General features: G+C 44.1%; 1 protein-coding gene across 1 annotated transcript in view; it reads right to left on the reverse strand.

Annotated features, from left to right (window-relative positions):
• SLC71A1 (solute carrier family 71 member 1) overlaps positions 1 to 15,532 on the reverse strand; it is a 290,205-nt gene that overhangs the window by 86,683 nt on the left and 187,990 nt on the right. Inside the window, exon 4 of the mRNA XM_086954554.1 lies at positions 8,286 to 8,413. Within this exon, the coding sequence (XP_086810680.1) occupies positions 8,286 to 8,413 (128 nt within the window). The remainder of the gene's footprint in view (positions 1 to 8,285; positions 8,414 to 15,532) is intronic.

Consider the following 15,532-nt stretch of genomic DNA (forward strand, 5'->3'; position numbering starts at 1 on the left):
GAGGGGAGGGGGGAGGAGGGGGTGGAGAGGGGAGGGGGGAGGAGGAGGTGGGGTGGGGGGGGGGGGGGGGGGAGGGAGCTGTACTCACAGTATGTTGTCCATGTGGGATTTCGTCCTCTTGGTTGGGGTTGAGCTCTGGGATGGCGGTCGGTTCCTGCTCCTCCTCAGTTCCCTTGGCCTCGCCGGCCTCTTCATCCGAAGATGTCTGGAATGGAGCTTGTGTGCTGGCTCTGCATGTCGCGACGTCGAGCCAGACAGTCGCGTAGTGTCTTCTTGGAGTGGAAAGCATGGCATGCGTTGCAGTCCTGTTCTCTGTGTTTGAGGGACAAACACATATTACACACTTTGTGCGAGTTGGTGCACAGGTATTTCGAGTGACACCAAGGGCAGAATTTAGTGGGAGTTTGTTCCATCGACTGCGGGTCGGCCTGACACGGGTAGGCCCGACGACCTTCCACAAGCTTTCCGATCGAAAGTTTTGTTTTTGCAAGTAAATTCGATAAAAGGGAAAACGCGAACAAAAACAACATCGTCGCGGGCGAGTACCTTGCTCACAGAGGGAAACCGAAGGAACGGTGTCAAACCGGAGCGCAGTGTTAGACGTCCGAAACCGATGGCGGGACAAAAACAATCTAACAATGGAGTCAATGCCCATGCGCACTATAATCGAAAGGAGGAGTCACCTACCTCGTGACTGGAAAGATTTTTTGGAAGAAAAACAAAGGGCAAACATACGGACACAACACTAGATGGCGAGCTATGCACAGTATGTGATGTACAGCTCACATGCCTCAAACCTTTTTTCTAGTGTGTCGCATTATCAGTGATTTTTTTTTATTCTAAAAAACACACAAGGCCAATTGGATAGAAATTTTAAAATAATTGCAGAATATCTGAGCATCTGTCCCTCAAAGAAGTTTTAGAAAAGTGGTGACAGATAGCACAGCATAAGCAAAATTTGTTTTATTTATTTTCTTTTCATAATACACTTACATGCATCTAATACCTTTACACACTATTTTCAGGATGAGGTGTTGGTGAAGGAGAAATCTTTCTTGCTGTTCTTTGGGAAGGATTCCCCAAATGCATTCAACAGAACAGATAGAAAGTGGAATATACGCTCCATGGCACTACCTGATAACTCAGAGTTACACCTTCCATCCACTACTCATATTTACAACATACCCATGAACAATGGTTAAGGAAAAATAATAAATAATAGTACTCTTTATGAAAATAAGTGGCTGCAGTGCATAATTTATAATTTGCCTACCAGCTACAACTGTTGTGAAATGTTTACATATTGTTTTACAGACGGCATTGTGAGTGTTTTCTGTCGAATTATTTTGTGAGGCAACGGGATCGCGAAATAGGACCTCTTGGAGAAATGCTCACAAGTAGCATAACAAGCTTTGCAGAAGGAATGGTGGGGAAAATCAGACACGAAACCCCAAAAAGGTTTCAGAAAATGAGAGCAATCAGTGTGAGGAAAAATGTGGTTCGTAAAGACATGTGAATTTCAGAGGTAGAGTAAGGAAGAAAGTACTCAAACAGTAACTCGTGCATTTGTCATCATTATCCATTTCAAGCGCTGCCTACTAATCTAATCCTTTCCCTCCAACCACTGTTTATCCTTGTAAAAGATTTGACTTCCCTAAACCTCATGGTATCTGTTATTGCCAGAGTGGCTTGCTAGAGTCTGCTCTAGAATATCTTGAAAAGCTCAATGTGCCTCTATGTCAAGCCCCGAATCCCCTCAGTCACCAAATATGTCTAGCTCTTTCACTGTCGCATTTTGACCTGCCCTCTCCTGCATCTCATTATATTATTTTCCATCCTTCCGGGTTGGCCATGAACTTAATAAAGAATATTTTTTCTGTCCAGTGAGAAACCGGAGTGTTGAGGAATGACCACTTGATTCACAATGTTCCATTTTCATTCCCTCTATCTGGTCCCTCTTTTCTGGTTCTCCTGTTTTCTCCCCTCTCCATCAGCACAACTTCCCCTTTTACAATCTCATCTCCCTCGTTCCTCTCTATTTTTCTCACCCTTCTCTGTCTCTGTGTCGCTCACTCTCTTTTTGTCTGGGTTTCTCGGTCTATTTTGATCTCTCTGGGTCACACTAGGTTTCTTATGGGAAGTGCTAATAGGTCATGGATAGATAGGGGAAGAGATGAGGACCAATAGATTAGGGGAAATAAAGTTCTAAGGGGAAAGTGTGAGGAAGGGCTATTTGGCAGAAGATACGAAAGGAAAGTAGACAGTAAGAGGGTGGAGAGGTGTAAGAGATGAGGAGGGAATCGAAAAAGAAGAGCAGAGGGAAGAATAGGCTTATGTGACTGTGGGATGGGCAGAGCTGTTCACCCTACACCCACAAAGCCCTCCCTCCTCCCCTCATCCGACTTTATTTAGCCTGCCTCCCGAGCATAGATGTAGACCTTGTAATTTGTTTTCTTCTGCAAACGTACAAAGTTATCCATTGCTAGCCTTATTGAGAATGAAGCTAATTAGTGTTGATGAGAGAACATGCTGTTGAGGAGCCAACTCCTAGGCCCTTGTTGGATGTGATGACTTCAGGGAGTGTGCCTAATGTGTTCCTTTGTTGTGGGGCAAGGTATACTGGTACCAATGTGGATGTTGTGGTAAGGTGGCAATGCTTAGCCAAAAGTGTGACTCTGGTGTTGTGTGAGTGGTAGTATGAGCTTTCAAAAAAAAAAAAAATCACAGACCTTAGAATTAACAAGTGAGGTAATATTTATCATCCAAGAAAATTACCCAAACTAGAGTACACGATTGCGCCGTTAATGCAACTTTGACAAGCAATACTGATTTTATAATCATAGTTAGGCTTTCCTGTTGTCAGTTTCTATTTTTGGTAAATTCTGGTGGGGTTTTTTCCAGTGTTTTCAAGTGATTTCAATACCTTAAAAAACAGTGGTTATCAGTGGTTACACAATTTCGTGCTATTTAAAACCACAGAAACAGTGTTTTCCGGTGTTTATGGAAAGTGTGGCTTTTATTATTGCTTGCTTTCTGCGCTGATTGTGCACGGTATGTAGACAGTGTATATGCGGTCCAAATACATTTTTTTCAAATACAATACTTCTTCAGTGAGTCTTTGTTCATGTGTGCTCGCTCTTTTTTTCCCATGTAAAACTTCTTCTGTGAAAAGGCCCTCTCAACATTGGCCATTGAAATGGGCAACGCCAAAACAGCCAGTACACAATTTGCCAACTCTGGCCACTGACGTAGCCTTCCTTCCATGTCAATACTGGTGCACTTGAAAACTGCGATTCTCTAGGAAGGTTCTGCAACATTACGTTGAACTGGGTGCTTATGCCCTCAGAGTTATTGAAGCGGTCAAGAATGAAGTAGCACTTTTGAAGCTACAGAGAAAATTCCCCTTTATGGAAGGGATTAAGAACTTGTAAGAGTACCACAGTGAGGTTTCATTCAAATGCCATGGTTGGTGAAGGGACATTTACATGCATCATTGCAAGCCATTTCTCATACATTGTAAAATAAAAGTTCCTGAATTGCTCTTCAACATTGCTTTGCTTACATGGAACATGTTGCAGTTCCAAAGTCACTAAAGGTGTCGCCTAGCCTACTCTCAAGGAGATGTTTCACATATAAACCAATTATGCTAAACACTTGACAGACAGGGGTGGTTTCAGACTCTAGTGTTTTTTACTATATCCACTACAGCAGTTAAGTTTCCCTGTGAAAATCTAAGAATGCAGTACAGTGTACTTTTTTTCACATCACTATGAATATGAGACCAAAGATCCTCACAGTTCTTGCCTTTGGCATCATCACACAGCAAACATTCTGTAAACGGTTGTCACATGGATAATACAGCATTTACAGCCCCTTGGATTGAGAACCATCAGCTAAGGGACACAATTGGAATGACTATTTCTTTGATGCCACACAAAGCACAAAATGAGAAATATTTGCGTTTTGGTTCCCGCGTATAACAAAACAGTGCACCAGAATGGACTAAAAAGTTAATAAAATTCTTCATTAACTCTGAAGATTGTAAAGATGCTTTCAGCATACCATCTAACAAGTGGCAAGGATCTCTTACAGAGAAGCACTTCAGCTCAGGTCATCTCACATTTTCATATACGTAGCTGAACCACTGGAAATTCAAACAAAATCACTCCAATCTTTGTTGAACTTGGAAAGAACCTTATAGCAGCAACATTGTGTTCCATGTTTTCCAAAAGTCTGGTGTCATGTTTTCACCACTATCCCATATGCTTGGTGATAGCACTCTTATCACATATACTTGTCCCTATACCTTGCATTGAATGTTTAAAGCCGGAGGTATTAGCAATTCACCTACTATCAATACTGACTCACTGGAAACTGGGGGCTGATGTATCAAGGGGTTTACATATTTTCTCTGGGTAAATGTGATGGCACATACTGGGAAAGATTCTTCTGAAGCCAGCCATTTTACCTATCATTGAAAGACCCAAAAGCAGCCAAAATATCAAATAGGATTTTGATATTTCCTGATTCTCTACAGTTTATAAAATAATTGAAGACCTAAAATGTGCTTCTTTAGACCAAAGACCACAGTACCGAAAAAAGAAAAAGGAAGAAGAAACCATATTTTAGTGACATCCTCAAGCAGAATAATGTTAGCTCAGTCTTTCTTGATGCTAGCTTGTATAACAAAGTTATAATGTATTGGCCCCTTCAGTAAGGAAATAAATTACTCTTTCACTCTTCTTTTCCTTTCTTTGAATGGCATTGATTTTGTGGTTGAGAGGTGCTTTTTCAGAGTTTATATGTTTACACTGGTCAGGGCTATTTCCCTTTCGGTTGGGTTTTATCAGTTATTATAGGTTTAAACCTAAAACGAGACAGCCTAATCATAGTGTAAGATCTTAAAGATTACACAGAAACGATTAGAGGATCTTCCCCAGCAAACTGTTTTATAGTTGGTACAAAATTATTGATTTTACAGTACTTTTAGCATACCTCGCTAGTATAAAACTGACAGAGCTTTAAGATATTTACTTTTTGCATGTAATAAATACTGATCCATTATAGCTCCAAATGTGTATTGTTTGCAGTGCCTCTTGGCAAAAAGGCTGTCCCTTTCGCATCAGCTGGAAAGGCTAGATCTCATTAACATTCTTTCTCCTTTCTCTAGCTCTCCCTCTTAATTATCTAACTCTCTTCACGTGATCCTCGCTCTGTTCTGGGTCCCTTATCTTCTTTGTGCCTCTTTTCTATCACTATTGCGTGCCTTCTCTATCCAGTCAGTCTGGCTAAAACTGTATCTGTATCAATGTTTTCCTTCATTTTCTCCCACCCCTTTATTTATTTTCTGTTTTTACTATTGCTTCGCCCTTACACCTCTTCTTCTCTTCCTCTTTTATTTTCTCTTCAGTCTGTCATCCCTCTTCCTATGGCTGCCATTCTCATCATTTTTCTTTCTCCCCAACATTCTTGTCTGCAGCTCTATATTTTTTTCTTTTCTCTGCCCCTTCCTTCTCACTTTTTCTCTCCTTTTCTCCCGCTTGCACTTTCAGTATGTCCTTCATATTTCTACCCCTTTGTTCCTGTATCCTCGCTTTCTTACACTTACAATTTTGTTTTTACCATAATGTTCTCCTATCTCCAACATATTATGTGATCTCTCCTTTTATTGTCTGCTCTTTTATGCACGCCTCCTCTTATTTCTTTCCCTCGCGGTCCTTATTTCTTCACATCCTATCACGTGACTGATTTTTTTCCATCGTTCTGTCCCTCTTTCTATCTTTTCTATCCATCTTTAATTCTTTGTTGTCACCCTTTTCTGTCTCACTTCCTTATTTTCCTTTCTCTGAAGTTCCCTGTTTCGCAACCTCTCTTCTTTCAATCACCATTTTCTAGGCTAATTATTTTGAATATACCTCTTAATAGTGCTCTCCCGAAGCCCTAATTTTCAATATTTCAATGCAAATGAAACATTCTTTTTCTTCTTTGTTTTTTCCCCCAAGGTCCAGCGTTAGCCAAACTTTTTGACTGTACTAAAATGTATATATAATACACTTACTTATATGGGCTTTCAGACATCTCTCCATCTATTGTCTATTGTTTCATTCTCATTTCTTCCGCTCATTAGGAGCAGCGGGCAATGGGTCAACCCATTTTAGCCATTGGCTAACTTCACTGTGAGCATCGGCATTGTCCTCTTTCACAGTAGTTCCATTCAGGGCCAGGGATTGCTACAGCAATCTGTGCATTTGAGACTCAAAAATATTTGCTGTTAACCAATTTTTGCTCATATATATATATATATATATATATATATATATATATATATATATATTGACGATTGTCCAGCAGCTTACCCAAAAAAAGCTACCAAACAAAAAAACATTGATAAAGTCAAAAGGATGGTGGACAACGCAAGACCTATTTGCTTTGCTAATGATTATTATGTGTTATACGTTATTCCTGTTGCAACCTCAAGTTCCACAGTAACATGTTTCTTGATTCCACTATTATGGTGACCTGTGCTTTATGTATCACCTGTTCCAACAGATGTCAGCAGAACGTTCGTTAATACACATTTTATACATTTAAGAAGGATGAAAGGCTATGTACCCCCCACTGAAATTAATAATTGTGCCCTATATGGTAGGCACAGATTTCTGAAAAAGTCACAATAGTGAACCATTTAACCACATTAGGCCTTGACGAAATTTCTGTTATTGGCTAACTCTTGTGAAAATCACAACTTTTGTGTGTAAGCAAATTTTACAAAATGTCTTGCCATTTCATGTGCAAATGGTGTCTTACATTTTGCCCACAGGAGACTAGTCTGACCATAAAATGTCTTACGGGGGCAGCAAAACCACAGTAGCGGTACATTTTTCTTCAAACCAATCTCCTACTGGATTCCACTGTGGATCTTGTACACAAGGCCTGCCATCACATCCAATTTTTACTCAGGATACAGGGCCAACTATATGTAAACATTACTTGCATTTTGAAAAAAATGCAATTGCGGCCAGTCCTAACCCACTAGTTGTTACTACATTTACAAAATACAACCCAGAGATAGAATGTAAAATGTATTTTAAACAGTTCAAGTCAAAATAGTGCCACGTATTATAATTGCCCTTTCATTACAAAAAAAAACATTTAGACTACTGTTGAGATTTCTTTTTTAATGTGACATGCACTTTTAGTTGTCTTTGGAAAGCAGACCTCTTTCAGAATATTATCCCTCACTTTCCCATAATTTCATATCGATAGTACCTTCCATTTTCAACTTTAGTTGTAATGGGAGCAGGCAAGGCACGATACACAGGTCAGTCCCTGGATGGCTACACCTGCGGTTTAATATGTGGTGTCACTGCTACTTTAAACCTACCCCTAAGATGCCTTATGTAAGCCAGGTGACTGTTTATTATTATGAAAGCGAAATCATAAGAAGCAACCACAAAAATAAACAAACTCACCAAGACCAGTAAAACTATAAATGGCCTTGCGACTTCAAGCAGAGAAGAGCGACCCTTGGTCTGTAGGCTGCAACCCATTCAGCCCTCTCCCGGCCACTGACAGGGAGGCTGAAGGCCTTTTAGCCCAATGGGTGTTGCGTCCCTGCATTCAGCGGGTGTAGAAAACTACTATACCTAAACTCTTAGGTCCCTATGACTTGGACCCTAGGAGGATCTCGAAAAGAAAACAAGGCCTGGCTGAAGTTAGAATCAGGGTTCAGAGCAGGAACCAAGAAGGCAGCGAGTGCAATAGCCAATTCCCTGTAGACCAAATTCAGGAGGACATACTAGAACAAGCTTTCAATGCTTGCAGAACATGTTAAGTTAGGGATGAATGACACGTAGCTTACAGACAGATATATGGAGTGGGTGCCTAAGTCACTAAGAGGAATCCATAGGTGGATGTGTGTGAATATGTGAGTTCTGACACCATTCTCTATGTTCCTGCTGCTGTCACAGATTGCGGTTTGTGTCGATTGCTTGGTTTTTCACGTACTAAGAAGTAGCCTGAACCTAGAAGGCCATTGTTATTCGGAGCAGCCCAGAAAAAGCTTAAGTAAATAAACTCTACATAGGCACACAGCAGTCAACCTATTCTAAAAGGTTTGGAATGTGCGCAACAGATGCTCTGCAACCCTTGCTTTGGTTCTGCACCTGTTCAAAATGTTGAGGGCCGCCAAGTGAGAGACAAACTGCTACTATAACCTACGTTTTGCCTCTACATGTTATGTGTATCAAATAAAAAATACATATCAATTCTAATTTCATACTCACCATGGACTGATCTTCATTAATGGAATTGGAGCGCAAGTAAAAAAGACTGTTAGCAGCAAGAAGGATTTTCGCCCCCAAACATCTGAAAGGGCACCTATGAGAGGAGCACTGAGGAACGATAGCAAGCCCTGAAAGACACAATAGAACATGTAAGAATCTCATGTAATTTCCTACCTGAAGCCTACACGGGAAGGTTATATGGTTATCTAAAGGTCAGCTGTTTAAGGAAGACAGCTTGAATACATTGCAAATTATTTTGACTACGCTATGGCTTAAGTGTAAATGCCCTTGCAGGAAAACCAGAAGAATATGATCATGTTTTCACTCCTGAAATCATAGGAACAACAGTCAGAAATGTGCTAAATAAAGTTGGACCAGTAAGTCAACTAGTTGGATGTTACTACCATCAAACCCCAAAAGCACTTCAACTGACATTGTGTAGATGTCTGAACAAGAGATTAACTGTTTCGTTTTAACCCCTTCACTACGGCGGCTATTCCGCCGCAGTGCTAAGGGGGGAGGGCAGCCGAGCGGCGGGCGCATGCTGGTGACGGAACCGCTCCGTCACCAGCGTCTGTTGCGCTGTGCTTATGACGGAGCAGTTCCGTCATGACCCCGCCCGCTCAATAGAACGCGCCAAGCAGGCGCCGGGCCATGACTGAACCGCTCCGTCATCAGCACAGCGCGACCGCGGCTGATGACGGAGCGGTTCCGTCATCAGCAGGGGTGGGAAATAAAGCTGTCTTGTTTATATTTTTGCAATCCTCTTTTTGTTTAAATTTTTTTTAATAACACTTTTGCAAATGTTTAAAACATACGATCAGAGCAGTGCTCATACAGCAAAAAGGAAGAAAAAGAAAAGTGATGGCCAACAGCATATTGTGCAGTGCTTAATAGCAAAAGAAGAAACAGGTGAGTAGTTCACTGCAATCACAAAGTCATGGGTCAATACCCCTAGACAGGGCGGATCAGTGCTGACGAGTCTCATCAGTGGTTGGCATGCAAACGGACCAAATTTAGTGCAGTTCAAACTCAACTGGGGACATAGGGTACAATAAAATGAGGACAACATAAGCCAAGTAAGGGAAACTGGAGTCGCTGAAGACCTGCTGCCCCATCTAGTGTAGCCGGGGGAGCCAGAACTGCCAGGGTCCAGAGGCCACAGCAATGGAGTTCTGAAACACGAGAGCTAAAGGAATCTGGAGGGCAGCACTACTCTACGCCTCTATCAGTGAGGGATGGATCCTGAGTGGCGGCCCCAGATAAAGCATTAGAGTCCCCCATGTTAGTGACTACCTTCTGAAGCTTGGAAACCATTGTGTCCCATTGAGGCTCTAGGGGAAATTTACAGATGCCGAATAGGTCCTCTCTACGTATTGCAGCACCCTCCGCTTTAGCCCAATTAAGCAGGGATCGGCAGCCAGGCAAGTGGGTAAGGCGATAGAGGGGATTTCCAGAGCCAAGTGATCAATCGCTTGGCCACTATTAGACCCAGGCCTAGAAATCATATGACATTTTTTGTTTCTACTAAAAAGGTGTAATACATGGGCTTCTCGTCTAGGCGGAATGGTTCAGGAGGTGCAAGTAGTCAAGGTGATTGTCACGTTGTTCCAGTAGTCAGTTAAGACCGGACAGTGCCAGAGTATATGGAGGATGTCAGCATCTAACTGCCGACAGCGGGGGCAAACCGCATCTGCGCAGAGGAAATATCTGTTAATTCGGGCTGGAGTAGGGTAAGCCCGATGTAGCACGAAGAATTTAATTTGTTTGAACTGTTGATTACGCAGAATGTATGTAGGGCTACCTCGGACGGTAGTCCACTCTCTATCAGTAAACTCCCTCCCCAGGGCCCCCTCCCAGTGATGCCGAGGTCAAGTGAGGTCCACCTCTGTGTGTTGCCGGAGGGAAGATGTGAACCAGTGCGTGAGGTATCCCCCCGTCCCATCACATGAAGGTAATGTAAAGTGTGGTGCATGCAGGGTTCCTGGGTGAGCGTACTCCCATTTAGATGATAAATATTTTTGCATTGTTCTTGATATGTGATTTATGCAAGTTTATCTTTCAACCAAACCCCATGAAATTCCATTAACCACTTCAGTACTGTCGAGATAGACGTGTTTTAAGTGTTTAACCATGCAACAGTAAATGTTGTTGCACCAAGGATATTGTGCTGTATAACTAAATACTTATAAGGTCCCAAAAGCGAGACCTATTGGCTATGCGCACACACACCCATAACACAACCCCACCCAACCACACACACCCACAACCACACACTCAACCAAACACACAAACAACAACACACACACACACACACACACACAATCACACCCACACACACAATCACACGCACAACCACAATCACACGCACAACCACACACAACCACACACATTCACACACACAACCACACACACAACCACAAACCACAAACAACAAACACAGACACACACAACCAAACACACACACCACTACAACAACACACACACCACACAACCACACGTAACCACAAACAACAACACACACACACACCCAACCACACAACCACCCACAACCACCCAACCACCCACAACCACCTACAACCACAGCCACACACAACAGCCACACACAACAACAGCCACACACAACCACAGCCACACACAACCACAGCCACACACAACCACAGCCACACAAACAACCACACACACAAACAACCACACACACAAACAACCACACACACAAACAACCACACACACAAACAACCACACACACAAACAACCACACACACAAACAACCACACACACAAACAACCACACACACACCCACACCGTCAGCACACACTTTCACCAGGCACAGACACCATCAGTCGTCAGTGCACGCTTCCACCAGGCACACACCACCAGACGTCAGTGCACGATTTCACCACGCACACACACCACCAGCCGTCAGTGCACGCTTTCACCAGGCACACACAGCCCACCAGCCGTCAGTGGACGCTTTCACCCGGCACACACAGCCCACCAGCCGTCAGTGGACGCTTTCACCCGGCACACACACCCCACCAGTTGTCAGTGGACGCTTTCACCAGGCACACCCCACCAGCCGTCAGTGGATGCTTTCACCAGGCACACACACCACCAGCCATCAGTGCACGCTTCCACCAGGCACACACACCACAAGCAGTCAGTGCATGCTTCAACCAGGCACACACACCACCGGCCGGCAGTGCACACTTCCATCAGGCACACACACCACCAGCCATCAGTGCACAATTTCTACAGGCACACACACCACCAGCCATCAGTGCACACATCAATTGTTAATGCATCCACAATTAACTATTGTAGCAATCGCAGTATGGCGCACTTTACTTTTAAACATATTCATCTGAAGCGCAGCATGCCACCATTGCTACAAAAATAAATACACATTTTTTTGGCCTACAATTTATAGACTTTTGCTGCAATTGGTGTTGAAATATTTAGCAATCCCAATAGCTCAAACCTAGTTAATGCGAGACCTATTGCATTGCAAATGCTTGTTTTATGTACCGTGGGTCTCCCACTCCGACGACGGGGAATGATTCAGGCATGTGAATCTATGAAAGACACCCCAATACTGGAGAATTAGGCATGTCTCAATGTGTGGCCTCTCTGTGATTGCAGGAAATGCATGGATGGGGACCTGCAGGGTACAACAGTCTACCCCCCTCCCCCCTAACCCACCCCACAAGCCCGATTTCCATTCCCGAAATGTATTTTTTTTCTTTTAAAGCAACCCGGGACCAGTCAAGTGGCTGAAGCGGCTTAAAAAAAATCATAAAATGCAATGCTTTCTTTTGTGAATCAACTAACATTCCCTTTGAGGTGCCTGTATTTATTTGATCAACGGTTTGAAACCACCGTTTTAGTCACTAACTTTTGACACGTTCCTATCGAGTCACAGATCGTAATTTGTAGATTGGAGATTGTTGCAGAAGAAATTTAATCAGTAGGAAACAACTCTTCAACGCTTACTTCGGCTAACTTCACCATGTTGGGTGACCTGAATTTACATTTAGATGACCCATCTGACTCAGTAGCCAATACTCTTCGTTCGAACCTCTTGGCTATTGACTTATGTCAGAAAGGGTTCCACCCGACGCACATCAGGGGCCATCTCCTTGACCATATCTTTAGCAATCTAGACAATCTTATAGTCTAGGTACCTATCCCTCTACCCTGGACCGATCACTTTTTAATACCTTTTGTTAGGTCCCTAACCACCTGTCCTATCCTACTGAGCCATAACAAACGATGGGGAAGGAAGTGGGCCTTGCTCCCGTCCTCTGAGTGGATACAGGCCCTTAATGAACATCCTCCTGTGACGGAGACTAATCCTACTACGGCCACAACCAACTTTGATAACTTGTGCCCTTGACCTAGTCCTCCCCAGGAAACCTCTTGACCTAATAAAAAGATCCAAAGTTGCCCCCTGGTACTCCCCCGCTCTTAGGCTCATGAAGCATTCTTGTCGCAAATTAGAGAGAGCTTGGCGAAGGGATCATTCACTCGCAAAAAAAGCTGATTATAGAGCCACTATAAAACTCTATAAACTTGAAATGAAAACTGTGCAAGCCCTATTCTACGACTCGAAAATTAATTTAGCCGCTAACTCTCCCAAAGAAATCTTCAGAATAGCCAAATCTTCAATCTCTCCCGCCCCCGAGCGTTTGTCTCCAGCGGGCGCCCAATCCCGCTGTGATGATTTGGCTCTTTACTTCTTTCAGAAGATTCAAACTATTTATTCTTTATTCTCTGGAGGTAACGAGGCTAGACTCCATCACACTCTATAAAATCATCCCTAAAGTTACCTCGGGATCTCCTAACGACCCAGCACCTCCGCGGATTCTCATTAAGGCTTGGGATGCTATTCGCCCGGCCATTCTGAATACTCTTAATGCCTCCATTACCACTAATTCTGTCCCTGCTTCGTGGAAGTGTGCGATGGTCAGGGCTCTGTTGAAAAAGCCCTCCCTGGACCAGAACAACTTAGCCAACTTCCGCCCGATCTCCTTGCTCCCCTGGCTGAGTAAATTGCTTGAGAGGCACATTAATACCATCTTAGTAGACTACCTGGAATCAGCGGGTCTGCTCTGTGCCTCTCAGACAGGGTTCCGCCCCCAGCACAGGACCGAAACTGCTCTTATTGCGGTGACGGAGGAAGCCCGAGCCGTGCTGGACCGGGGAGGAAAGGCAGCCATCATTTTATTCGATCTCAGCGCCGCGTTCGACACTGTCAACCACACCATTTTATTACAATGTTTAATGGGGTTGGGTGTGTCGGGCGCGGCACTGGAATGGCTGTCCTCCTTCCTGGATGAGCGTTTCTTCCAGGTGTTCGAGGATGAGGCAGTTTCCATCAAACATCCACTTAGCTGCGGGGTGCCTCAGGGCTCCTCCCTGAGCCCCACGCTTTTTAACATTTATATGCAACCTCTAGCAGGGATAGTCCAACCCTTTGGTGTGCGTATTGTCACCTACGCGGACGATACCCAACTGGTGGTCTCTCTTGACCACACGGAAGGGTCGTCCAACACCTTAGGTCCCTGTATGGAGGCTGTTGCTAGGTGGATGCAACTTTCCTGCCTCAAACTCAATGGAGAGAAGACGGAGGTTATGTTGCTGGGCAACTCTCCATTGACCTCTCTGGTTTCCATCTGGCCCTCCTGCCTTGGCGTCCCTCCCCCACCCAAACCCCAAGAGCCTGGGCATCTGGCTCGATAAGTCGCTTGATTTCTCGGCTCAAGCAACTAAAACAGCGGCTACATGTGTTGGGGCTTACGAAGATGCTTCGTAAAGTGCTTCCTTTGATCCCTCTGCAGGCGAGGAGAATCATGGTCCAGGCCTTGGTCCTCTCTCGCCTGGATTATGGAAACGGGTTGTACCTAGGAGCTCCGGCAGCAGTGACCAACAGGCTCCAGGTTACACAAAACTGTGCCGCGCGCCTACTATACAACATCCCCCGCTGGCAGTCAGCCAAGCAGGCCCTAAAGGACCTTCACTGGCTTCCAGTCGCCGCCAGAACTCAGTTCAAGGCCATGTGCATTGTGCACAAATCTTTCCATCGAACGGGCCCTGCCATTCTATTCCCCTTAGTTTCGCCCTACGTTCCTTCCAGAGCCCTTCGCTCCGGCTCACTGCATCTAGCGACTACAATAAAAATCAACAAAGCTAGATGGGGTGGCCGCTCCTTTTCCCACACTGCTGCCAGGCTCTGGAACTCCCTTCCCCTCGCCCTCAGAGGGAACCCAAACAGGATGGCTTTCAGGAAAGCGCTGAAAACATATTTGTACACAAAAACTTGTTGACCTTTGGGTAGCCCATTTTAGCAATCACTATAAGCGCTGCGAGGCCTCCGGGCAGTTTGACGCCATACAAATATAATTTTTCATTTCATTTCATTTCAACTCATAAAAGGTGTTAGACCTGACATCATTGGCGTGAGTCTCCCTTCCATTTTGACGGATTGCATCCTCTGTTTTGATTTGTTTTGCTGGATTTATGCTTTGGGCACTGTGCCACTGCTAATCAGTGCCACAGTGCAAGTGCTCCCTATGTTAAATTGATGTACTAATGGGTTATTCCATGATTGGGTTATTTGATTTATCTGTCAGCCCCCAATACAGTGCACCATGTGTGCCCAGGGTTTGTAAATCCTGGTGGGCTTGCAGCACTGGTTGTGCCACCCACAGAAGCAGCTTGTAAAGTGTGTCTCAGGCCTGCCATTGCAAGGCCAGTGTGCAGTCTAGCACTGCCATGTCGTCTTGGCCAAGTGCACCCACTTGCCAGTCCCTATACCTTCCCTTTGTTTCATGTTAGACACCCCTATGGTAGGCCCAAGAGCAGGCTGCATTTTAAGTATAAGGTAGGATATGCTCTGATGTGTGTAGCATGTTCTAATAGTGAATTACAGCCATTTTCGTTTTTCACTATTGAAGGCTACCTGTTCTCATAGGGCAGAATGGGCAGTTGGATTATTACATTCTTATAATCCTAACTGACTCCGCGAACATGGTAGGAATTCGAATTTAGTATGCCTCAACTCAGAATAATAAAATACATCTTTTTGGAAGTTTAATTTTAATATTCTGTGTTCGCAAATACCACTTTTAGAAAGTAGGTATTTGCTTGTCTAACCATCTAGGCCTGCCTCTGCTGGGTTGTGTATTCCTTGTCTGGGATTGTGAGTGGCAGGGCTGGGGGATTCCAGGAAACAGGCTGGGGCAGCC

Source organism: Lissotriton vulgaris, chromosome 1_1 (assembly GCF_964263255.1).
Source record: "Lissotriton vulgaris chromosome 1_1, aLisVul1.2, whole genome shotgun sequence".
NCBI lineage: Eukaryota > Metazoa > Chordata > Amphibia > Caudata > Salamandridae > Lissotriton > Lissotriton vulgaris.